The 26,422-nt window shown below is 42.5% G+C and overlaps 1 protein-coding gene across 20 annotated transcripts in view; it reads right to left on the bottom strand.

Annotated features, from left to right (window-relative positions):
* Positions 1-26,422, bottom strand: part of LOC140846516 (spliceosome-associated protein CWC15 homolog) — an 89,084-nt gene that overhangs the window by 2,727 nt on the left and 59,935 nt on the right. For 6 of the 20 annotated variants that reach the window (XM_073223136.1, XM_073223132.1, XM_073223133.1 and 3 more), the window contains 5 exons: positions 25,827-25,890; positions 25,286-25,461; positions 19,387-19,561; positions 18,680-18,793; positions 11,747-14,140 (listed from right to left, as the gene is read on the bottom strand). In XM_073223136.1, coding sequence (XP_073079237.1) covers positions 13,919-14,140; positions 18,680-18,793; positions 19,387-19,561; positions 25,286-25,461; positions 25,827-25,890 — 751 coding nt within the window. In that variant the 3' untranslated portion in view covers positions 11,747-13,918. The other 14 variants (XM_073223142.1, XM_073223145.1, XM_073223139.1 and 11 more) reach the window with 13 other exon arrangements.

Raw genomic sequence — 26,422 nt, 5'->3', positions numbered from 1 at the left:
CATATACACAATGGAATATTATTCAGCCGTAGGAAGAAAACAAATCCTACCATTTGCAACAACATGGATGGAGCTAGAGGGTATTATGCTCAGAGAAATAAGCCAGGCAGAGAAAGACAAGTATCAAATGATTTCACTCATCTGTGGAGTATAAGAACAAAGAAAAAACTGAAAGAACAAAACAGCAGCAGACTCACAGAACCCAAGAATGAACTAACAGTTACCAAAGGGAAAGGGACTGGGGAGGATGGGTGGGAAGGGAGGGATAAGGGTGGGGGAAAAACAAAGGGGGCATTAGGATTAGCATGTATAATGTGTGTGAGGCGGGGGCACGGGGAGGGCTGTGCAACACAGAGAAGACAAGTAGTGACTCTACAGCATCTTACTATGCTGATGGACAGTGACTGTAATGGGGTATTGGGGGGGACTTGATGATGGGGGGAGTCTAGTAACCATAATGTTCCTCATGTAATTATAGATTAACGATATAAAAAAAATATTGACAGCCTTTAAAAAAAAAAACTTGCAAGGAATAAAAGGCAACAATTAGAGACTTTATCTTCTATAACAATGTTTGGTTTAATTTTTCCGTATTTTGAGTAGTGAACAGATTCATTTTTAAATTTAAAGAACTGTTGATGCTACCCAGGGTTGAACTAAATTTTAAACCATAATTTTATTACATATACACAAATTAAATTTACAAGTCTTTTCAAACTTTCAAACTTGAAACTTTTGAAAATTAAGGAAGTTTAAGGCTGACTGAAGGGTTTATGTGGGTTCACTAACTTGCTATTTTTGAAACTCTTCAAAATAAAAGTTGAAAAATCAGCAAATACACCCTTGAAATTTCAAAATGACACTATCAGTTTAACATAGCACCTGACAGGTTTGACAGGAATTGAATTACTCCTTGCAATAAGAATATGACACTGACTGCTAGAAAACAAAATACAGGCATAGTTGATTTTATTGTGTTTCACCTGATTGTACTTCACAGATTACTGCTTTTTTACAAGTTGAATGTTTGTGGCAATTGTGCTTTGAATGAGTCTATTGATGCCATCTTTCCAACAGCATTTGCTCACTTCATGTTTCTGTGTTATATTTTGGTCATTCTTGCAATATTTCAAACTTTTTCATTATGATACTATTCGCTGTGGTGGTCTGGGATCAGCGATTACAATTTGCTGAAAGCTCAGATGGTGATTAGCATTTTTCAGTAATAAAATAATTTTTTGAATAAGGTATGTACCTTGTATTTTTAGACATAGTGCTATCCCACACTTAACAGACTACACTATGGTGTAAACATAACTTTCATATGCACTGGAAAACCAAAAAATTCGCGAGACTCACTTTACTGCAGTGGTCTGGAGCCAAACCTGCAATGTCTCCAAGGTCCTCCTGCAAAGAATCAAGTTTGGGGAGGACTTACAAAGCTTCTAAGGGGAAAAGAGCACCTGAGTTGAAACCTGTAGAGTGGCTCAAAGTTTTCTGGTCAAATTAGTAGGACAGCAGAACTTTTAGCAAATGGAACAACACTTGGAAATGTGCAGAAGTTGGAAGGGTCTGTGACAATAAAGAAAGCTACTTTGATCAGAGCAGAATGATAGAGAAGACAAGCAGCAAAAGAAGCCGAGAGACAAGCAGAAGCTAAATCATGCAAGGCTTTGCAAAACCTACTAATAATTCTGGATTTTATTCTAAGCGCAGTTAACATTTGTGTGTGTTATGAAGGGCATGAAGAACTGGGCTGAACAGAATTTTAGGGGGAAATTAGTCCAAAATGCCATCAGGAAATTTTTTTTATATTTCATATAGTCAATCAAGGGCTGAGGAATCTACTGGCCCAAATTAGTTCTTAAATGATTATGTGAAGCTGTAGGAGGCAACACCAGAATTAACAAAATCTAACATTTAGTCACATAACTTTAAATAAATTTATTATTAATTATTTAAGGCATAGAAGCATGCAAAAGAGTCCATATATTTGCTTTGAAAGAATAAAGCAACATTAGTTGGCCTATGCTTGTGTTTCTAGAATTAAGGAAGGGACAATACTCTGATATTAGTTTCCACTGAAAGTCACAAAAACAGTTCTATTAATATTCCTGTATAATATATTACATTTAGGGAAAACATTGCTAAACCAACAGGATGGTAAAACTCTAGAATCTTAGAATTCAGTGGAAATGGGAATCTCAAGTGAAAAAACAACTACAGAAACAGGTTTTCATTCTGAGGATTTATAAAGAAAAACATGGGATCCTTGGTTTCTGTTTGAATTGCTGTCACTGAGCACCGAAAACACAAGGGTAAAGCCTGAAGGCCACCTGACCTAAAGGATTAAAGACAAGTTATCTTTCTAAAACTAGGACCCTTAAAGTCCACAGTCTCATGTTAGCCGTAACAAATAAAACCTATACTTCAGCAAATAGTAGCAAGGACCCCTGCTAGGGAAGCAAACCAGGATATGGCACTGAAAAATATGCCTCTGACAGAAAAATTACTTTGAGCTAAAGACAACAAGCAGCTTGAAAGAACTATCTTAAAGATAACTGCACCTCATGCTCCCCACCTATTATTCACAAACCCAAGACACTGAAACAACCTAAGTGCCCATCAGCAAATGAGTGGGAAGAGACAGATTGATGATAGACAGATAATTAGATAGATAGATAGATAGATAGATAGATATAGAATGAAATATTGTTCAGCCAAAAGAAGGAAAGAAATCCTGCCACTTGTAACAACATGGACCAACCTGGATGACATTGTGTTAAGTGAAAAAAAAACTGGACACAGTAAGAGAAATACTATACAATCTCACTTTATGTGGAATCTAAACAAGCTTAATTCATAGAAACAGAGAGTATCAAATGGTGGTTGCCAGGGGCTCAGGGGGTGGGGTCACAAGGTACAAACTTGCAGTTATAAAATGAGTAAGTTCTGGGGATCTCCTGTACTGCATGCTAACTCGGTTAACACACTGGACTGGGTGCTTGAAAGTTGGTAAGAGAGTAAATCTGAAATGTTCCCGCCACAATGAAAAACTGGTAACTATGTGAGGTAATGGATGTGTTAATAACCTTATTATTGTGGTAATCATGTCACACCCAATATATATGTGTGTCAAATCACATTGTACACCTTAAACTTACATAGTATTATGTGTCAATTATATTCCAAAAAACTAGGGGAGGGGGGAAACCACTTAAAAAGAAAAAGCTGCAGCAAACACGGGAAAAGTTCTCTCTAGCCTCCTCTTCCCTTCTGCCTAATGGCAGGATATAGATTCTCCTTTTGCTGGAGACACCATCAGCCCAGAGATGCGCATCAGAAGAACCTGCAAACAAACCCTACACCTTACTTCCCGCCTATGTATTTACCTTCCCCCAGTTTGCCACCCCTGGAAGCTTGCTATCGCTATCACTTCTCTACAAATGTACTGTTCTTTGTAAAGATGCTCTATAAACTGCACTTCTAAGCTGCCTCTGAGTTACACCTCATTTAAGGGATTTCCCTGGGTGATATGCACTGCATGAGTCAATAAACTGTTTTGCTCTTGCTAATCTGTCTTCTTTGCTAAGGAGCCCCACTGGAAACCTAAGATGGGCCACCTGACCTAAACAATTAAACACAAGTTATCTTTCTAAAACTGGGACCCTTAAAGTCTACAGTCTCATGTTAGATGTAACAAATAACACCTATACTTCAGGAAATAGTAGCAAGGACCCCTGCTCTAGTTTTGCCTTGATGAGATGGAAGAGAAAATAAAAATCTCCACTGAGCATTTATAACCACAAATAAGCCCCCATTTTAGTGTACAGCCAAAAGCCTGCCTCACAGTCAAGTCCAAAAGTATTGCATTCAAAAATTTATTTAAAATGGGGCGGAGCCAAGATGGCGGCGTGAGTAGAGCAGTGGAAATCTCCTCCCAAAAACACATAGAGCTATGAAAATATAACAAAGAAAAATCTTCCTAAAATAGAGACCACAGGACACAGGACAACATCCAGACCACATCCACACCTGCAAGAACCCAGCGCCTTGTGAAGGGGGTAAGATACAAGCCCCGGCCCGGCGGGACCCGAGCGCCCCTCCCCCCGGCTCCCGGCGGGTGGAGAGAAACCGGAGCGGTTTTGTTTTTTTTGTTTTTTTTTGGCGAGCACTTTTTGGAAGCCTTAGAGGGACGGGCCCCCGTTGCTGGGGAGGCAGGGTGGCGGGACCGGTGAGGAGGTGCCTGGGAACGGCGCAGGAGGACAAAGAATATCCCGCGTTTCTCCCTGCGAGACCTGGGGGCGGGTGCCTGAGACCGGTGCCTGAGGACGGAGGAGGTCGCGCGTTTTTCCCCTTTTTTTTTTTTTTCTCTTTTTGGCGAGCGCTTTTTGGAAGCCTTGAAGGGACGGGGACCCCAGTGCTAGGGAGGCACGGTGGCGGGACTGGTGAGTGGGTGGCTGGGACCGGCGCCTGAGGACAAAGAATATCCCCCGTTTTTCCCTGCGGGACCGGTGGGCGGGTGCCTGAGACCGGCACTTGAGGACAGAGGAAATCGCGCGTTTTTCCCCTTTTTTTTTTCTCTTTTCTGCGAGTGCTTTTTGGAAGCCTAAAAGGGACAGGGACCCCGGTGCTAGGGAGGCAGGGCGGCGGGACTGGTGAGCGGGTGCCTGGGACCGGCACCTGAGGACAAAGAATATCCCGCATTTTTCCCTGTGGGACCGGTGGGTGGGTGCCTGAGACCAGCACCTGAGGACGGAAGAAATCGCGCGTTTTTCCCCTTTTTTTTCTCTCTTTTTGCCGAGTGCTTTTTGGAAGCCTTGAAGGGACAGGGACCCCGGTGCTAGGGAGGCAGGGCGGCAGGACTGGTGAGCGGGTGTGTGGGACCAGTGCCTGAGGACAAAGAATATTGAGCGTTCCTTCCCTGCGGGACCGGTGGGTGGGTGCTTTTTGGAAGCCTTTCTGTTCCCTCTCTCATTGTTGCTGCTGTTGTTTTGGTTTGGAGAGTGCTTTTTGGAAATCTTAAAGGGGCAGGACAGGTCACTTAGACCAGAAGCAGGGAATCTGGGGATCTCTGGGCACTCTAACCCCCTGGGCAGCAGGGAGCACAGAGACCCCTTACGGAGATAAATAGTCTCCTGGCTGCTCCCCCTCCAACGGGGCTCCACCATCTTGGAGGAACAGCCCCAGCCAGGCCAAGCCCACAGCAACAGCAGAGATAAACCCCAAAGCAACTGGGCGGGAAGCAGAAGCCCTGTCTGCGCACAGCTGCCCAGCACAAGCCACTAGAGGTCGCTATTCTCCCAGGAAAAGGCTACAAACCAACAAGAAGGGAAGCTCTTCCAGCGGTCACTTGTACCAGCTCTGCAAACTATCTCTATCACCATGAAAAGGCAAAACTACAGGCAGACAAAGATCACAGAGACAACACCTGAGAAGGAGACAGACCTAACTAGTCCTCCTGAAAAAGAATTCAAAATAAAAATCATGAACATGCTGACAGAGATGCAGAGAAAAATGCAAGAGCAATGGGATGAGATGCAGAGAAAAATGCAAGAGCAATGGGATGAGATGCAGAGAAAAATGCAAGAGCAGTGGGATGAAGTCCGGAAGGAGATCACAGATGTCAGGAAAGAGATCACAGAAGTGAAACAATCCCTGGAAGGATTTATAAGCAGAATGGATAAGATGCAAGAGGCCATTGAAGGAATAGAAGCCAGAGAACAGGAACGTATAGAAGCTGACATAGAGAGAGATAAAAGGATCTCCAGGAATGAAACAACACTAAGAGAAATATGTGACCAATACAAAAGGAAAAACATTCGTATTATAGGGATACCAGAAGAGGAAGAAAGAGGAAAAGGGATAGAAAGTGTCTTTGAAGAAATAATTGCTGAAAACTTCCCCAAACTGGGGGAGGAAATAATCGAACAGACCATGGAATTATACAGAACCCCCAACAGAAAGGATCCAAGGAGGACAACACCAAGACACATAATAATTAAAATGGCAAGGATCAAGGACAAGGAAAGAGTTTTAAAGGCAGCTAGAGAGAAAAAGGTCACCTATAAAGGAAAACCAATCAGGCTAACATCAGACTTCTCAACAGAAACCCTACAGGCCAGAAGAGAATGGCATGATATACTTAATGCAATGAAACAGAAGGGCCTTGAACCAAGGATACTGTATCCAGCACGACTATCATTTAAATATGATGGTGGGATCAAACAATTCCCAGACAAGCAAAAGCTGAGGGAATTTGCTTCCCACAAACCACCTTTACAGGGCATCCTACAGGGACTGCTCTAGATGGGAGCACCCCTAAAAAGAGCACAGAACAAAACACACAACATATGAAGAATGGAGGAGGAGGAATAAGAAGGGAGAGAAGAAAAGACTCTCCAGACAGTGTATATAACAGCTCAATAAGCGAGCTAAGTTAGGCAGTAAGATACTAAAGAAGCTAACCTTGAACCTTTGGTAACCACGAATCTAAAGCCTGCAATGGCAATAAGTACATATCTTTCAATAGTCACCCTAAATGTAAATGGACTTAATGCACCAATCAAAAGACATAGAGTAATAGAATGGATAAAAAAGCAAGACCCATCTATATGCTGCTTACAAGAAACTCACCTTAAACCCAAAGATAAGCATAGACTAAAAGTCAAGGGATGGAAAAACATATTTCAGGCAAACAACAGTGATAAGAAAGCAGGGGTTGCAGTACTAATATCAGACAAAATAGACTTCAAAACAAAGAAAGTAACAAGAGATAAAGAAGGCCACTACATAATGATAAAGGGCTCAGTCCAACAAGAGGATATAACCATTCTAAATATATATGCACCCAATACAGGAGCACCAGCATATGTGAAGCAAATACTAACAGAACTAAAGAGGGAAATAGACTGCAATGCATTCATTGTAGGAGACTTCAACACACCACTCACCCCAAAGGATAGATCCACCGGGCAGAAAATAAGTAAAGACACACAGGCACTGAACAACACACTAGAACAGATGGACCTAATAGACATCTATAGAACTCTACATCCAAAAGCAACAGGATATACATTCTTCTCAAGTGCACATGGAACATTCTCCAGAATAGACCACATACTAGCTCACAAAAAGAGCCTCAGTAAATTCCACAATATTGAAATTCTACCAACCAATTTTTCAGACCACAAAGGTATGAAAGTAGGAATAAATTCTACAAAGAAAACAAAAAGGCTCACAAACACATGGAGGCTTAACAACATGCTACTAAATAATCAATGGATCAATGAACAAATCAAAATAGAGATCAAGGAATATATAGAAACAAATGACAACAACAACACTAAGCCCCAACTTCTGTGGGATGCAGCGAAAGCAGTCTTAAGAGGAAAGTATATAGCAATCCAGGCAAACTTGAAGAAGGAAGAACAATCCCAAATGAATAGTCTAACATCACAATTATTAAAACTGGAAAAAGAAGAACAAATGAGGCCTAAAGTCAGCAGAAGGAGGGACATAATAAAGATCAGAGAAGAAATAAACAAAATTGAGAAGAATAAAACAATAGCAAAAATCAACGAAACCAAGAGCTGGTTCTTTGAGAAAATAAACAAAATAGATAAGCCTCTAGCCCAACTTATTAAGAGAAAAAGAGAGTCAACACAAATCAACATAATCAGAAATGAGAATGGAAAAATCACGACAGACTCCACAGAAATACAAAGAATTATTAAAGACTACTATGAAAACCTATATGCCAACAAGCTGGAAAACCTAGAAGAAATGGACAACTTCCTAGAAAAATACAACCTCCCAAGACTGACCAAGGAAGAAACACAAAAGTTAAACAAACCAATTACAAGCAAAGAAATTGAAACAGTAATCAAAAAACTACCCAAGAACAAAACCCCGGGGCCGGACGGATTTACCTCGGAATTTTATCAGACACACAGAGAAGACATAATACCCATTCTCCTTAAAGTGTTCCACAAAATAGAAGAAGAGGGAATACTCCCAAACTCATTCTATGAAGCCAACATCACCCTAATACCAAAACCAGGAAAAGACCCCACCAAAAAAGAAAATTACAGACCAATATCCCTGATGAATGTAGATGCAAAAATACTCAATAAAATACTAGCAAACAGAATTCAACAGTATATCAAAAGGATCATACACCATGACCAAGTGGGGTTCATCCCAGGGATGCAAGGATGGTACAACATTCGAAAATCCATCAACAGCATCCACCACATCAACAAAAAGAAAGACAAAAACCACATGATCATCTCCATAGATGCTGAAAAAGCATTTGACAAAATTCAACATCCATTCATGATAAAAACTCTCAGCAAAATGGGAATAGAGGGCAAGTACCTCAACATAATAAAGGCCATATATGATAAACCCACAGCCAGCATTATACTGAACAGCGAGAAGCTGAAAGCATTTCCACTGAGATCGGGAACCAGACAGGGATGCCCACTCTCCCCACTGTTATTTAACATAGTACTGGAGGTCCTAGCCACGGCAATCAGACAAAACAAAGAAATACAAGGAATCCAGATTGGTAAAGAAGAAGTTAAACTGTCACTATTTGCAGATGATATGATACTGTACATAAAAAACCCTAAAGACTCCACTCCAAAACTACTAGAACTGATATCGGAATACAGCAAAGTTGCAGGATACAAAATCAACACACAGAAATCTGTAGCTTTCCTATACACTAACAACGAATCAATAGAAAGAGAAATCAGGAAAACAATTCCATTCACCATTGCATCTAAAAGAATAAAATACCTAGGAATAAACCTAACCAAGGAAGTGAAAGACTTATACTCTGAAAACTACAAGTCACTCTTAAGAGAAATTAAAGGGGACACTAATAAATGGAAACTCATCCCATGCTCATGGCTAGGAAGAATTAATATCGTCAAAATGGCCATCCTGCCGAAAGCAATATACAAATTTGATGCAATCCCTCTCAAATTACCAGCAACATTCTTCAATGAATTGGAACAAATAATTCAAAAATTCATATGGAAACACCAAAGACCCCGAATAGCCAAAGCAATCCTGAAAAAGAATAAAGTAGGGGGGATCTCACTCCCCAACTTCAAGCTCTACTACAAAGCCATAGTAATCAAGACAATTTGGTACTGGCACAAGAACAGAGCCACAGACCAGTGGAACAGATTAGAGACCCCAGAAATTAACCCAAACATATATGGTCAATTAATATTTGATAAAGGAGCCATGGACATACAATGGCAAAATGACAGTCTCTTCAACAGATGGTGCTGGCAAAACTGGACAGCTACATGTAGGAGAATGAAACTGGACCATTGTCTAACCCCATATACAAAGGTAAACTCAAAATGGATCAAAGACCTGAATGTAAGTCACGAAACCATTAAACTCTTGGAAAAAAACATAGGCAAAAACCTCTTAGACATAAACATGAGTGATCTCTTCTTGAACATATCTCCCCGGGCAAGGAAAACAACAGCAAAAATGAGCAAGTGGGACTACATTAAGCTGAAAAGCTTCTGTACAGCGAAAGACACCATCAATAGAACAAAAAGGAACCCTACAGTATGGGAGAATATATTTGAAAATGACAGATCTGATAAAGGCTTGACGTCCAGAATATATAAAGAGCTCACACGCCTCAACAAACAAAAAACAAATAACCCAATTAAAAAATGGGCAGAGGAACTGAACAGACAGTTCTCCAAAAAAGAAATACAGATGGCCAAGAGACACATGAAAAGATGCTCCACATCGCTAACTATCAGAGAAATGCAAATTAAAACTACAATGAGGTATCACCTCACACCAGTAAGGATAGCTGCCATCCAAAAGACAAACAACAACAAATGTTGGCGAGGCTGTGGAGAAAGGGGAACCCTCCTACACTGCTGGTGGGAATGTAAATTAGTTCAACCATTGTGGAAAGCAGTATGGAGGTGAATCAAAATGCTCAAAACAGACCTACCATTTGACCCAGGAATTCCACTCCTAGGAATTTACCCTAAGAACGCAGCAATCAAGTTTGAGAAAGACAGATGCACTCCTATGTTTATCGCAGCACTATTTACAATAGCCAAGAATTGGAAGCAACCTAAATGTCCATCTGTAGATGAATGGATAAAGAAGATGTGGTACATATACACAATGGAATACTACTCAGCCATAAGAAGTGGAAAAATCCAACCATTTGCAGCAACATGGATGGAGCTGGAGAGTATTATGCTCAGTGAAATAAGCCAAGCGGAGAAAGAGAAATACCAAATGATTTCACTCATCTGAGGAGTATAGGAACAAAGGAAAAACTGAAGGAACAAAACAGCAGCAGAATTACAGAACCCAAAAATGGACTAACAGGTACCAAAGGGAAAGGAACTGGGGAGGATGGGTGGACAGGGAGGGATAAGGGGAGGGAAGAAGAAGGGGGGTATTAAGATTAGCATGCATGGGGGGGAGGGAGAAAGGGGAGGGTGGGCTGCACAACACAGAGAGGACAAGCAGTGACTCTACCACATTTTGCTAAGCTGATGGACAGTAACCATAATGTGGTTGTTAGGGGGGACCTGTTATAGGGGAGAGCATAGTAAACATAGTATTCTTCAGGTAAGTGTAGATTAAAAATTTAAAAAAAAAAGAAAAAGAAAGAAATAAAGAAAAGGGGGATTACTCCTTAACAGGATAAAATTATTGGTAAATCAAAGATCAACGCATGCTTTAAATATCCTTAATGTTGATCACTTAAAGGGTGTCAGATGATCAGCTATGGAGGTACTCTTTGCTGATAATATTCCTTTCTCTTAATTAAAAAAAAAAAAAAAAAAAAAGCAGTTCCTGTGTGCTGACCTCCAATGAGTTCTGCACAGTGGTATAGAGGGCATGTCAAAGTGTGGGCAAAGGGTCTGTTTGTTTCTACGCAGAAGATCAAGGCCTAGCTTGGATACCCAGAAAATGAACTAAGATACGATATGAGGAGGAGCTTCCGGCATCAGCACTCTCTGGAGGACTCATGCCGGGGGATGATCATCAAAAAGCCTCCACAGGGATCCGGACGATGCTGCGGTTGTGGCTGCATCCAGCCCACCGTCTCCTGGACTTGCCATAAGAAGGAGGAGGGAGATGTCTAGGCTGGCATGTGCATACAGTGAGACAACGAATTTGACTGGATCTGTACTGTTGGAACTCAACCAGGGGTTGGGAGGGGTGCAAGTTGTAGCACCCCAAAATCTCATGACTATAGACTATCTATGGTTAAAAGAACATATGGGATGTGAACAGATCCCAGAAATGGGCTGCTTTAATTTGTCTGATGGTTCAAGTACAGTTGGAAAAATATCCATCATATCATAGACAAATTTTCACAAATGCCTAGGGTGCCTAAATGGTTTTCTTGGCTTCACTGGAGATGGCTGGTAATTATAGATTTGCTTTGTTTATGTCACTGTATTCCTATTATGTTAATATGTGTGTGCAAATTAGTTAGTAGTTTAAAACCTATACATACTTAAGGTACTATACAAGAAGATATGTCAAAGAAATAATCAATCCTCCCAAGTTTCCTTCATATGCTACATCTATAGCTTTTCTTCTTCCTTCCTAATTACAAACCTTAAATAGAATTCGTGCCTCATATCGAATTTACCGAGTATCATAATTCCTCCAGGTGGTAAAGATACCTCGAGACAAGTGCTGGGCATAGAAGCCACAGGGCATAAATCTGCAAAGAAGTAAAAAGCTAACCTTTGCAAACAATATGGCTTCTCTCTCACTTACCAACTTTACATTTCCCTGTATGGCTCCGGAAGATGACTGGTTAGCCAGAGACGGGTAAGATTCCTCAAGGGAGGAACAACCTAAGACAGGCACAGTCGCAGGGGGGCCATCAGGTGAGAATTTGGGGATCAACAGAGGTGAGGCTCAGAACCTCACCCCCCCTGCTTTGAGAGAAATCTTCTGCATCCGTGGATGTCTTGCTGCCCTTGTCTAGCCTGGATTAATACTTAGTCCATAGGCACACACCTGATCATCTGATCATCTACATTTGCCTTCTTACAGCACTAAACTATGTTTTCTACCTTTATCTTGCATCTACCTACCACTTCAGCAGTTTATTAAAAATAAAAATAATAATAATAATAGGAGAAATGTGGGATCAACATATAAATCAAGTACAAAAATCAAATGAATATTCATATTTGACCTGATGGTTTATAGGTCATATTGCATGATCAAAACCGAAAGTTTCTGTGATGAATGCCCTTGTACTGTTCACCATGTAAGAATTTATTCACTCTGTAAGAATTCGTTCACCATGTAAGAACTTGTTCGTTATGCTTCAGAAGATTGGAGACTGACGAGAATTAGGCTTGAGATGGATTAATGATTGTACATTGAGCATTGACCCCCCTATACTGAATTTTATTGTTGTTAACAACCATTTGATCAATAAATATGAGAGATGCCCTCTCAAAAAAAAAAAAAAAATTTATTTAAAATAGTTCAAGGTGAAAAATGGTCAGCCTTTTAACAATACTACTTTCTAAAGGAACAAAACTTCAAGCTGCTTTTTGCAATGTGGAGAAATAACCTAAATTTCTTGACCACAAAGATAATTACTGAGAGGGATAGAGGTGGGGAGAAAGAGAGAGAAGGATATAGCAATTATGATATACAGTAATTTTTTATACTACTTTTTTAGGCCTTTTGTACATTAGAAATTATGTCAAGATAAAAAAACCAAAACAAATGAAAAAAAACCCACGTGTCATCTTAAAATCTTTCTCTCACATACTGTATCCACTACGTCAGTAAATCTGATAGGCAGGCATATGTACATGTACAATAGATAGGTATCAGCATGGCCATTTCTTACTCCCTCTGTTACTATCAGGACTGCTGCTATTGATGACCTGCAGAAAATTAATTTTTCTTAAATACTTTGATTCTACCTTCATCTTTGTATATGTATACTATATTCATATAAGTGCATATATGCTGCACATACAATATTATCTTGGCAGTTATTTTTGCTTGTCATTTTCAAAGTGAAATATCATTAAATTCTGCCTTCTATTATTTCTGTTAAAAAACTGACTGCTTGATTTATTACTGTTCTCTTTCTCTGGCTACTATTACTGTTTTCACTTTTGTTTCCAGTGTTTTGACAATGATATCCCTTGGTATGGTTTTGTTTCTATTGATGTTGGCCTAAGTTGTCCAAGTTTCATTTTGTTTGTTTTGTTTGGGTGTAGGATCTGAAAAATCAAAAGTTAGCATAAGTACAGCCATCTTAAAGGCTTAAATACCACCCCCTAACCTAGAAGGAGGAAAATTATTAGAATCTTGAAAAACAAGTTAGTCAGCCAGTGTTACATGTAGTGACCTTTAGTTAGCTGACCTCAAATCAGTTAATCATACACACCAAGCTTATCTTGCTAGAACCACCCTAAACATTCCGAAGGTAATCTTATCTAACCAGACCCCAGGATGTAGCCCCAGCCAAAGATTTATGTGTCTATGAAAAAACACTGTATTGTGATTGTGGAAAATGTTGCCCCCTTTGAAAATGCTATAAAACCTTCTGGCTTTGTGTGCTCAGGGTCCTTGTTGAGACCCGCTGCGTTGGGCTAACTTGGACCCCAGCTAGCTGGTTCCTGAATAAATTCCTCTTGCTTGTTGCATCAAGAGACGCCTTTCGTGAGTGATTTGGGGCGGCATCCTCCTCTGGGAGAATCCAACATGGGCTTTTTGGGGTCCCATTCTTTCTCTGCCCTTATCCTACAATTCCAGTTCCACATAAATTTGCCCTGTTGGGTATGGAACATGTTTTATTCATCCATTTATCTGTTTTAATTTTTCTACCTTCTGTTGTCTTACGTGCTTCTGTTCATGTATTTTTATACTGACTGGTCTTGGAGTTCACCAATACTACCTTTTTTTGTTTCAACCTCCTCATTACCCTACCCATTGAGTTCTTAGTTTCAGATATTACAGCTTTTCTGTTTTGGAATGTCCATTTGGTGGTCTTTGGAGATTCAAATTTTCTGGTGAAATTCTTGACGCATTGTAGCTCCAGGGCAAAGGGTGTTCCCAGTCCAGGGTGTGTTCCCTATGAAACCAGTGAAACTGAAATAAGTCAAAGGAAAGGGTCGGTTGGGAGGAAGGCTTTTATCTTTTGTAGTTGCTTGAATTTTTGAGCCAGGCCTGCCCCACCCTTTGTCCTCCGGCCACCACTCAAGCCAGGCACACTCTCTACTTCCTGCCGGCCCCTTCCTGTAGGGACCCCATGGGCGGGTCCTTGGTGACTGGCAGATGCCAGCCAGACTAATTACATACCAGGAATGGAGGGGAGGAGAGAATGGCTGTTTTCTCTCCACCCCTTGCCCCAGATGGGTGGGAGGCTCTGCGATGGTAGACACCTACTGATAAGCAAATGGACTAAGGACAGGCGGGAGATTCTGCAAATTCTGCCATTTACCCCATACACATCTTAATTACATTTATCTTGTCTATGTTTCTCTATAAGGGTTGAACACATGAATCATAGTTACTTGAAAGTCCTGGTCTGGTAATCCCATAAATAAATTGTATACCTGAATTGTGTATGTGCACATGTTGTTCTTGAGTATTAATATTTTCTTGCCTTTCTACAAGTCTTGTAACTTTTTTTCTATTGTATGTCAGATATTGAATGTAAAGGAAGCATAGAGGTCCAACAGAAGTTATCTCCCAGCAGCAAGGGTTCCCTCTTTAAGTTATTTTTGAAGTGGGATTGGGGATAGATGAGATCAGTCCAGTGACGGAATTAGATGGATTCATAATTTTGGTATCACTAAGTTACCCCAGCCCTGTAATATGAGAAATGCTGTTCTTCCCTGAGTTATTTCCACTTTCATTGCATCTTACTACACACAGCATCAAAGTATGGAAAATGTCTTGAGGGCAGTACCAGCCCTGTATTTAAGATCCCACCATTCTCCAGTTTGGTCATTTTTCCCCCTTGGTGAACAAGTTTTCTGTCCTGAAGCCCTGGCCTTCTGCCAAGGGACAAACTCAGTTTCTTAGCTTCTAGTTCTTCCCTGAGTCAGCCACAGCCCCCAGGTATGACTGGGCTGTGATCACCACTGTCAGTTTGCTACTCTATCCATGGCTTTCATACACTGTTTTTTGTTTTTTCGTTTATACTCCCTTCTTCTGGCTAGTCTGTTTCCCAAAAACCAAAAATCTTAAGAGTTTTTTTTTCTCAGATTTTTTTGACTGTGCTTCATACTCAAAGTTATTTTAACTCAGAATTTCTTAAGTGGCTGGTGGTAAACATGACAATCTGAGGACCATCAAATCCCTGTATTGTCACTCGAGTCCATATAACCACTAAAAGCTTTGTATTTCTCTTTCTCTGCCTTGACCAAGCACTGATCCACAAAAACAAAGACAAAAAAAACTCACAGTGATCTTACGACACTGATGGACAGTGACTGCAATGGGGTATAGGGGGTACCCCATAATATGGGTGAATGTAGTAACATAATCTATCTAATCTTAACATATTGTCTTCTTATAGTTACAATAGCCATTACTTTGCAATTATCTGGCCATGTTTTATATGTAGGCATATTACCACTTTTAAACCCTGGAATTTGTGCTAGAAGAGAAAACACGTTCCATTAAATGCTGAATTTGCTGTATTTATCAGTTGTATATTTAAAATCCATCATATTTTGGTATACTTGTAAAGAAGTGAAAATATAGCTTTCCCAGTTTCTAACAATGTAAATTTTGAATATATTAAGTATCATCCAAAATTTAATATTAAGTCTGGAATTGGAATGGTAACAAGTCTTTACTATTGGCTATCATCTCTGTGACCTCAGGCTATTTCAAAGTATCTTCCATTTTCACTGGAGTTGCCTATATTTCCTTTATACATTGATGTTTTGGTAAACATGTTCTTCTGTAGATATAGTACAATAAAATTGTTAATCATCGATAGCAATTCATCCTCTCCTGGAAAAGTTTAGCTTATTCCTTCCAGAGTAAAGATAGATCAGAATCTTTTATATTAGTAAATATAGGCAATCATTTTCAAAGATCAAGATTTGAATATATCAATGAGAATCAAAACAATTTGAAAAGATCTCATGAAATATGTACTATAATTCCTGAAAAAAGGTGTGCATTTACTCTGTCAAATGCAGGAATTAGAAATTAATATGCAATCACTTAGAATGCTAGACAAATCTGAAGTTTTAATATGAACACAGAGCTCAATGTTAAGACACCACGTCTGCTTGCATATTTTACCTAGAAGATTTCATAGTAGAAATCATTTTTAAGTTGGATCCTATAAAGATTTATTTGACATTAATATACTTTATTTGATGTAGGAAGGGAAAGAAGGGGAGGAAGGAAACAATCCTTTTATTGAGTATTTCATTTACTAGACACTTTGTACATGTTTCAATTTATCAATTGATGTATTTTCACAACCCCCCTATGTCCACCACAAGCTATAGATAATGGAACAGAAACTGAATCACAGCATGTATATGTAACAAGACTAAGATCACCCCAATGGCAGAGCCAAGACATAAATTCAGGCAATTTAGCTTTGGAGTCTTGTTATTAATTAACTTCCAAACTGTGGAAGTTTAAACAGGCAAACCAGGATATTGGTATTTCGGTATTTTTCAAAGTCTTGCTAAACTGTCTTCTACACACATGATGATCTACCTGATCATGTTGGGAACCACAAAGGGAATCACAGGGATATGCTTGTAGGAAATGAAAAGAAAAATTGATAAATAAGAATTGGGACTACAAAGGGAAAGTATCAATCGTAAAGCACAAAACACAGAATAAACATGGAGATGGGTGACTAATAAATATAGTGAATCAGATCCTTTGTCTGGAAATGATCGAATAGGAAGTTTCATCAGTTTTGTAGATTGATGTAAACATTTTTTGCAATATCTTCCGTTGCGTATATGTGTGAACTGTATCTGCAGATGTTTGAATGTTTAAATTAGAATGTTAGATTGCAAACACATGATCTTGAAAGACATAGCTCATCAAAGCAGCACCTTAAAATTTCTGATATTCAAAATCATCTTTTCTGCTGCAGAATTGTAACTAATTTCATAAATGTGTTCACCATTCCCTACAGTACAACATAGGCACCAGGTATAGACATATTAGTTCTATAATTCAGAATTATTGCATTGTTTCACACCTTCAGCCACTACTGCATCTATAATCTGATAATCAGTGGTTAACTGTATATATAATTAACTGTAGACAATTGTTATAACTCTCCCAGGAGTGCTTTATAAGGACGTGAAGACTTTTTCAAACATATTAACAGGAGAATTTTATTGTTAATATTTGAATCATTTATTTTGGCTAATTTTATCACTAGTTGACAGAAGTTTCTTCTCCCCATCTTCTCCATTCAATTATTGATGGTTTGATTTCACAATGTATGAGGAAGTCTGGAAATGCTTCTAGGCCATGGTCAAATATTTGTGATACTGAGTTGAGGTATATCATCACAATGCAATAGATCTTAAACTACACTGTGTATTATAATTTCATGGAATTCTGTTTTAGAATATAATTTTATATCTCCCACTTCCAGATAGCCTAATAAAATCCTCTTGAGTTGAGGTCTAGAAATCCTTTCCTGAAAAGTGTGTGGTGGATTGAATAGTGTCCCCTCCCCAAATTCACGTCCACTCAGAACTTCAGAATGTGACCTTGTTTGGAAACAGGTTATTTGCAGATTTAATTCAGGTAAGGATTATGATGCAATCATACTGGATTGGGCTCTAAATCCATTAATTTCATTTTAGGAGGAAGAATGGGCACAGAGATGCAGAGAAGGCAATGTGAAGTTGGAAGTACAGACGTGCATGGTGCCGAGGAGTGCCAGCTATCTATGGCTTCAGGTAGTTTAAGACTATCCTCCATTTTCACTGAGGTTTACTACATTTCCTTCTATATTAGCATTTTGAGAAACAAGTTCTATATAGTGTATACAGTGTAACAAAATTGTTGATAATCAATAACGATTTTCTCCCTGGAAATGTTTATCTAGCTCCTTCAAGAAAAGGATCTTTCAGAAGGAACCAACTCTAGCAATAGCTTGATTGTAAACTTCTAAGTTGGGAGAGAATAAATTTTTGTTCTTTTAAGCCACCCAGTTTATGGTAATTTGCTGTGACAGCCCTAGCAAACGAATACAAAGTACATTGGGTGAGTCCTAGTGAGGCGGACCGCACCAGTAAGAATACATCATTATGCGCATGCCTTGGAGTCAGTCAAGCCACATTAACATGAAAAAGACAAATCTGATATGTACTCACTTTGTAATCACATGCCAGTTTATCTATTCAATTACATTTTAAAGAAGTGACAAATTATAATATCTGATTCACAGAACTGATAAGCAACCTAAAGAATACCAAAATGTTTGGCTTAGTACAGTAATTACTTTTTACTCCCTTCTTTCCATCAATCCTGTCTTTTCCTGCTTGATGTATTGTGCATGTCTTATGAAATTTAACATCTGTCCACAGTAACACTAAATATTTAGTTTTGGCAGAAAGTAATATTATTCTAGATTGACAATTAAAAATAGCAGGGGACTTACTTGCGGAAGGTAAGATCTGTGCCATCCAGTCAAATTCGTTTTAGTTGTTCGATGTTGTAGTATAAGCTGATTTTTACTTTTCTTGATGTGTATCACACTACATCTTTGAGAATTCTGCAAAAAGTAAGAGGAAAATAAATCAGAAAGTACAACTTCCCTGAAGGAAGAGGAATATTATGGTTTGAGTATATGTATTTTATTTTTAAACTTCCCTTTGGATTTTCTGTTCCTATTAGATGAAAAGAATCAGGAGGGTTTTGAAAGGAAAGGAGCGACACACAGCAGCAATTCACCGGAGAATTCCGCTTTATTAGGGAAAGGTGCTGGGTTATATAGGAAGGGGCATGAATTGATTGAGGTGTCACTTCTACGGGGCTGGTGGCTGTTGGCTAGGTGCTGGGATTGGGAGTGGGGCGAGAGGTGATTGGGCTTCAGGTGGCGCCGGCAGGAACTGAGGACCCCGAAGAGAAGCTGGAAGTTTGCCATCTTACTGGTGGGGGCCCTTCATTCCCCCCTTTCTCCTCTATGGGGTTGTGGATGTTGCTTTCTCTCTGGCTGCTTCCTGCTGAACGGGGGCAGAGAAGGGAGTGAGGGCTTGAGGACAGGGAGGAAAGGGTTGATAGGACTCCCCACAGTAAGGATGAGTAGATGTGGACTTCTTCAGGTTGGAAATCAATGAAGGTTCCCTGTAACCATAGGTCGAGGACCTGTTGATTCCAATGGTGCCAAGAGGATATGGGTGCCAGGGGCCAGGCGTCTGCGGCCATTGTTTCCAGGAACAGTTTCCAGTGGAGAGAGGGGTCCATCTCAGCGTGTGGTGAGGAGGTCACATGAGGGTGAGGGATCTTCTGTGGCCAGAAGCTGGTAGTTCCTGAGTAAAAGCTGGTTGAAAGCTTGATTAGAGATTTTTCTGATTTGATGAACTTTATTATACAGGGTAAGAAAAGACAGGCGAGAAGAATGATTATTATGGGGCCTGCAATGGGCCAGAGCCAGGTGAGGAGGGGGTTTGTTAGTATTGAAGAGAATGGGTTGGAATTGGAAGCAGAGTGGAGGCTGGAGGCAAGGTCAGTGAGTTTGGTAATGTCAGTTTCTACAATGCCGGATTCGTTGATGTAATAGCAGCACTCTTCTTGGAGGAAGACGCAGGTGCTGCCCTTCTCGGCTGTAAGCAGATCTAGGGCCCGCCGGTTTTGAAGGGTGACTTTAGCTAGCGAAGTGACCTGTCTTTGGAGAGAGGCTAGGGAATCGGCAGTGGATGTCAGGGCTCCCTCAAGTGTGGCGTTGAGATCTCTAACTGCCCATAGAGAGTGACCCAAGGCTTCTCCCGAAAACCATGCCCCAATGGCTGAGGTGATCAAAGAGCTACTGACCATTATGGGAAGGGAAGCAGCTCGTTTTGTTCGTGAGGGCAAGGGAGGTTGGAGCTCAAGGAATTCTGCCATGCTGTAAAGTGTAAGCTGTGGGATTAGGGTGACGAGAATGCAGGGTGTATCGGAGTTGAGAGGCAGTGAGTTGGAAAGACTGCCATTACACCAAAAGAAGTGTCCCGGTTGCGTAAAAGTCTTAGAGCCGGAGGTAGGGGTGTAGATAGAGAGGCAGTGAAGTGCGCTGGAGGGGGGTGGAGTTGGGCCTACACAGTGGTGGATGGTGAGATTATCTGCGTATTCTGGTTCCCATAGGGGTATGTCTGCCAGGGGGCAGAGGGGTTGTCTTTCTGCATGGAAGGAGTAGTTGGAAATATTAAGGGGCATGGCGGCTAGCAGTGGGCGCTGTAGTGATGCACACAAGAAACAATTGGCTGTGTTAAGGGTGTGGTTGAGAAAGATGGTGGTGTCCTGAATGAGCTGTAATGAAGAGTAGGAGAAATGGGAAGAGGGGTGGGGATAAGAAGATGAAGAGGCGCCGTCAAGAGTTTGGATAATGACTTTTTCGGAATGTCTGCTATCTGATGCAACTTGAGAGATCTGGGAATGAGAGGGAACATACTTTCGAGAGATATGAAGGGTACTGTGGGGGGTCGAGGACCCCCTCATAGTAAACTGAGGCTGTGACTCTGGCAGCTCATCAAGAGTCTCAGGGATCTGGGATTGATAAGGAGAATGAGCAGTTGGGATATTTCATGAAACGGTTGGAGGAGTAATACTGTGGGTACTGGAAGTTACCCATGTAGTGAATGGTGCAAGACTAGTAGGGACATCTGTAGGTGTCTGGCCATCGCCTGCAATAGGCTTGTTTTTGGTCACAGAGGAAGCCCAGGTAGGGAGAATAAGGGTAGCTGCTAGTGAACACTTCAGTGGAGGGAGGAAAGTGGAGGTATAAAGGCTCAGAGCAGCTCTTCAGAGGGCAGTCTGGTGTGGCAATGAGGGCAGGAACTTTTGTTTGATGCTGTGTGTAAGTCTGTCTGACTTTGAATCGCCATACAAAGGAGGCTGGGGTGGTGGGGAAGACAATAGGAATGAGGGAAAAAAAGCGAGAGCGCAGTAAAGGAGGAAAAAGTCATGATTCGGGTATGGATGGCAAAGGGGGTGAACGGGATTTTGGAGGAAAGAGGACAGTAAGGTCAGGAGTCTGGAGGGAGGGAGAGTCTGTAAACTTTTGTAGGTTAAGAGATCTTTTAGGTGATGTGGGGACAGAATGGTAGGGGGCGCCCTGAATGTCAGTCTATGAGCTGCCTTCTGCAAGAGCTGTCTAGCAGCTAATGCTCGTAGGCAGGGGGCCCATCCCCGAACTGTGGGGTCTAATTGCTTGGAGAGATAAGCTACTGGGGCAAAGGATGGGCCATAATATTGGCTTAGGACTCTTAGAGCTTGACTGGACTCTCATGAATGTATAATGAGAAGGGCTTCGACAGATCAGGGAGATGGAGAGCTGGGGCTTCTACAAGGGCTTGACGGAGCTTAATGAAGGAGTGTCGGGGTGAGGAGGATAATGGTTCTTTAGGGGGGCCCTTGTTGAGGTCGTATAGGGGTCTTGCCAACAGGGAGAAGTTAGGGATCCATGCTCTAAAATACCCAGCCAGGCCTAGAAAGGAAAGGATTTCTGTCTTGGTTTTGGGAACGGGCAGGTCAAAGAGGAGCCGTTTTCTGTCTAAGGTAATGGACTTTCTTTGTTGAGATAGAAGGAATCTGAGGTAAATGACAGGAGGGGAAGAGATTTGAGCTTTGACGGGGGATACCCGGTAACCTCTGGAAGCTAGAAGGTTAAGTAGGGAGGCAGTGTCAAGTTGAGACCGTTCCCACGAGGGACTGCAGAGTAGAAGATTGTGCATGTATTGTAATAAGGTGGACTTGGAGTGATCATGATGAAACTGTTTGAGGTCCTGAGCTAGGACCTGTCTAAAAATATGGGGACTATCTTGGAAGCTTTGTGGCAAAACTGTCCAAGTGAGTTGTTCAGAATGTCTGGTGCATGGGTCCGTCCAGGTGAAGGCGAAAAAATCTTGGGAGGAGGGGTCTAGAGGGATAGAAAAAAATGCGTCCTTGAGATCTAGGACTGAGAAGTGGGATGATGAGGCAGGGATCTGCGATAAAAGGATGTATGGATTTGGAACTAAGGGATGGATAGGGACAACGGCTATGTTGATGAAGCGAAGGTCTTGGACATGGCGGAAAGATCCGTTGGTTTTTTTAACAGCTAATATGGGGGTATTAAATGGGGAGTGAGTGGGTCTGAGGTAATTTTTGTTTAAGAGATCTTGAATGATGGGTTGGAGGCCTATGAGGGCTGAAGTGGTTAGGGGGTATTGGGCCTGACAGATATACTGAAAGGGGTCACGTAATTTGATAGAGGCAGGGGTACATAGGGCCACGGAGGGGCTTGTAATGTCCCAAACTTTGGGATTTACAGGGTGTATGAGGGCGGAACCGGAGCTTTCATTGGGTAGAGGGGGGTTGTCGGCTATGAGGGCCATCAGAAAGGGAGTACTGGGGGCTGTGGGAGTGGATATAGTTATGGAAACGTGGAGGAGGGAAAGGATGTCTCGTCCTAGTAAAGGGATGGGACACTGGGGCATAACTAGGAAGGAGTGGGAGAAAGGTATGGGATTGTCTAGGATTGTGCATAAAAGGGGGGGGGTTTAATGGGAAAATCTGTTTACCTCCTACCCTGACTATAGGAGTAATGACTGGCATGGTAGGGCCCCGGTATTCTCGCAAGACTGAGAAGGTGGCTCCTGTATCTAGGAGGAAGGAGATGGGGCGACCGTCTACTGTTGAAGTAACTCTGGGCTCCTGTTTGGTGATGGAAATGGTCGGGGGAGAAGCCCGCGGGCCCCGTCAATCTTCTTCTGCCAGCCCCACTATGGCGGGCTTAGGATGGGGGTTGTTCATCCAGCCTCCCCTTCGGGTGGTTGGGCAATCAGACCCCCAGTGGCCCTTTTTGTGGCATCTTGGGCATGGGGTGGTAGGAGATCTGGGGGAGGGGCATGCCCTTGACCAATGTCCCTCTTTTCCACACTTGAAAGAAGCTCCTCGGGGGGGCTTGTTTGTAGAGGGGCACCCAGGTTGTGGTTTTATCAGCTGGGCTAACATTTGGAAATTGGCCTGATCAGCCTTTTGTTTACGGCATTCTTTCTCTTCCTCCCGGTCATGGAAGACTTTAAAGGCCACTGTTAGGATCTCAGTCTGTGGGGTAGCGGGGCCCTGTTCTAACTTTTTCAGTTTAGCTTTAATGTTGGGGTAGCTTTGAGCTAGGAAGTATGTCATAAGGACATGTCTTCCTTCAGGTGTTTCTGGGTCTAGGCTGGTATACTGTAATAGGGCTTGAGTGAGTCTGTCTAAGAACTCGGAGGGGGTTTCGTCTCTCTTTTGAATTATGTCTTGGAGCTTTTGAAAATTGACTACTTTATGAGCTGCCTTTTTCAGACCTGCTATTAAGCAGGATGCAAAAATATCTCGAGAGTGGAGACCCACGGCGGTATTATAATCCCAGTGTGGGTCTTGTTCAGGGATAGCAGTGGGATCAGGGGAATAGGTGGGGTCAGTCCTGTGGGTTTCGGTAGCATGCGTTTGGGCGAAGTCCCAAACTCGTCTATGCTCTTCAGGGAGGAGAGTATTGGCCAGGGGCATGAAAATGTCATGATGCGTGCGGCTGTAAGACTGGAGGGTCCATTGAAACTCCCTGATGTATGTAGTGGGATCAGTGGAAAAGGAACCTAGGCGTTTCTCTAGTTGGGCTAAATCTCCTAAGGAGAAAGGGACATGAACGCGCAGGATGCCTTCGGATCCTGCTACTTCCCGGAGGGGAGGGCGATAATTTTGGGAGGCCCTCGGGACCGGGTCTGAGGGGGACTGAAGGGTTCTGGCTCAGTCTGTGCAGGGGAAACAGGTGATGGGGGCAAAGCCGCGATAATTTTGGGAGGCCCTCGGGACCGAGTCTGAGGGGGCAAAGATGGAGGAGGCTCCTGGACTTAGTTAGAGCGGGGCTGAAAGACTCAGTCTTAATCTGCGGGAGGGGGAGGGGTGAGGGGGAGGAGGAGATGGTGGTGGAGGGAGGAGAAGAGGGCGGAGAGGACGGGAGGCTTCTGTGGGGAAAGAGGCGGCGGTGGCGGTAGAGGAAGGGGGAGGGGCTGTTGTAGGAGAAGAAGGGGAAGGGAGAGGAAGGGAGGCTTCCGCCCCGGGGAAAGAGGCAGCGAGGGTGCGGAGGGTGGAGGGGTTGTAGGAGGGGGAGGGGCCAAAGGGGGAAGTCTGTATGGCGGAGGCTCGTTGGCTGGGTCAATGGTAATAGAAGAGGGACTGGGAGTGTGTGGAGGGGAGGGAGACTGCTTGCAGGCTAGGAGAACTTGGGGGGAGGGCGGGGGGAGGAGGAGGCGGAAAGCTTCTATATAGGGAATCTCCTTCCACTTTTTCAGGCGCTGGCAGTAGTTAAAGAGATCGCGAGTGATGTTAGGATCAAGAGTTCCCCCTGCGGGCCATTGGTTGTTATTGTCTAGGGGGTATGTTGGCCAATCTTGGGAGCAATATTTACAGAGAAGTTTTGGTTTTATATCAGGCATCAGGGAGATGGTAGCCAGATGCTTAAGCTGGCATTCAAGAAGTGAACTTTCAGGGAGGGATGAGGAGGCTCCCATGGCTAAAGGACAGAGAAGGAGACAAACAGGGGAAGAGGAACGGAGATCCTTGGACTGGAAGCCAACCACAAGGAGACAAAGGGCGTCCCCGATGATCCTTGGTGGTCTGCGGAAACTCATACACGAGTCGGAATTTCTTAGGAAGTGTGGGTTGTCACCCAGACTTCCCTAAGAAGGCAGTTTGCCGGAGTCACGAGGTACCTAGCGCTAGGAGTTTTCAGCAGACAGAACAGAGTTCGGCAGACCGAACAGAAGGAGGAAGGGGCGGGGGGAAGGGAGAATTCTCATCCGCAAAGGAGTCACCTCGTTTATGGCTGTTGGAGGGGGGGCCTGAGGGCCTACCGCAGCTGTGAAGGCCTGAGGTGGGGATTTATGGCTGTCGGAGGAGGGGCCTGAGGGTCCGCCGCAGCCGTGAAGGCCTGAGGTGGGGAGAATTCCCTCCTCATCCCCGAGCGTCAGGGCCTTGCCGGACGATCACGGTCAATGGCACTGCGATAGCTCAGGGAAGAGTGGCCCACTCCGGGGGGAAAACTTACCTAAAGGCCAGAGAGGAGTGGTGAGTGTGATGAGCCAGCGCCGGAAAAAGAGGACGAGGGCAAGCTGCTGCTGGTGTCGGGGGGAAGACGGGGCCCAGTTGGGGTGTCCTGTCTCCCGGGTTTCGGCACCAATGAAAGGAAAGGAGCAACACACAGCAGCAATTCACCGGAGAGTTCTGCTTTATTAGGGAAAGGTGCTGGGTTATATAGGAAGAGGCATGAATTGATTGAGGTGTCACTTCTACGGGGCTGGTGGCTGTTGGCTAGGTGCTGGGATTGGGAAGGGGGCGAGAGGTGATTTGGTTTCAGGTGGCGCCGGCGGGAACTGAGGACCCCCCCCCCCCCAAGAGAAGCCGGAAGTTTGCCATCTTACTGGTGGGGGCCCTTCAGGTTTAGCTTAGACTCTTTAGCCATTGGCAGGATGTCAATACCTAATGATTCATTTATTCACCAAGCAATTTTTTTTAGTCTTCATTGTATTCAGGCATTTTCTCAGGTTATGGGTTATAAATGTGAGCAGAAGTCTTATAGCTGTACTCACCTGAGTCAGGCGCTGAAAAATAGGATGACATACGTTGAGCATATGCAATAAATGGTGGCATGTGCTACAAGAACAGAAATACAGGATCAAAGGAGAAGAACTAGCAGGGGAGTTTAGCAGGTCTTGGTGAACTGAAAATGCTTTCCAAGGGGATTGTTTAATATTCTAAAACCTTCAAAAGTAGGATACATTAAGCAAGAGAGGATGGTTTGAGGAAGGAGGTGGAAGAGATAAGTGTGAAAGCAGTATCAGGAACATTCTTACTTCTTTGATTTTTAAAAATTAGATACAAAAATCTTAAGCAGTATAGGAATTAAGCTGTCTTATGCCAAACTCTGATGAGAATTATAATTAAAATATTTTTCTTCTTCCAATTTGAATTCTAGCAGTCCTCTACTTTCCTAGAATACCTGCATTAACCTACATCAGTCTTTTCCCCACGTCTTTTTCCCTCTTTTTTAACAGTACAGTTCTTGGCTCAAATGATATCTTACACAGAAGCCCATAAAAAAGGCTGAGCTGTTCCCTCTGAAAGTGGAGGCGGACACCCCCACTGGAATGTCTCATGTGTCAGATTCAACATGTTCCAAACAGAA

The sequence above is a fragment of the Manis javanica genome, chromosome 15, assembly GCF_040802235.1.
Source record: "Manis javanica isolate MJ-LG chromosome 15, MJ_LKY, whole genome shotgun sequence".
NCBI classification, from domain to species: Eukaryota; Metazoa; Chordata; class Mammalia; order Pholidota; family Manidae; genus Manis; species Manis javanica.
The sequence above is the reverse complement of the archived record's forward strand: the minus strand, read 5'-3'. Positions and strand labels throughout refer to the sequence as shown.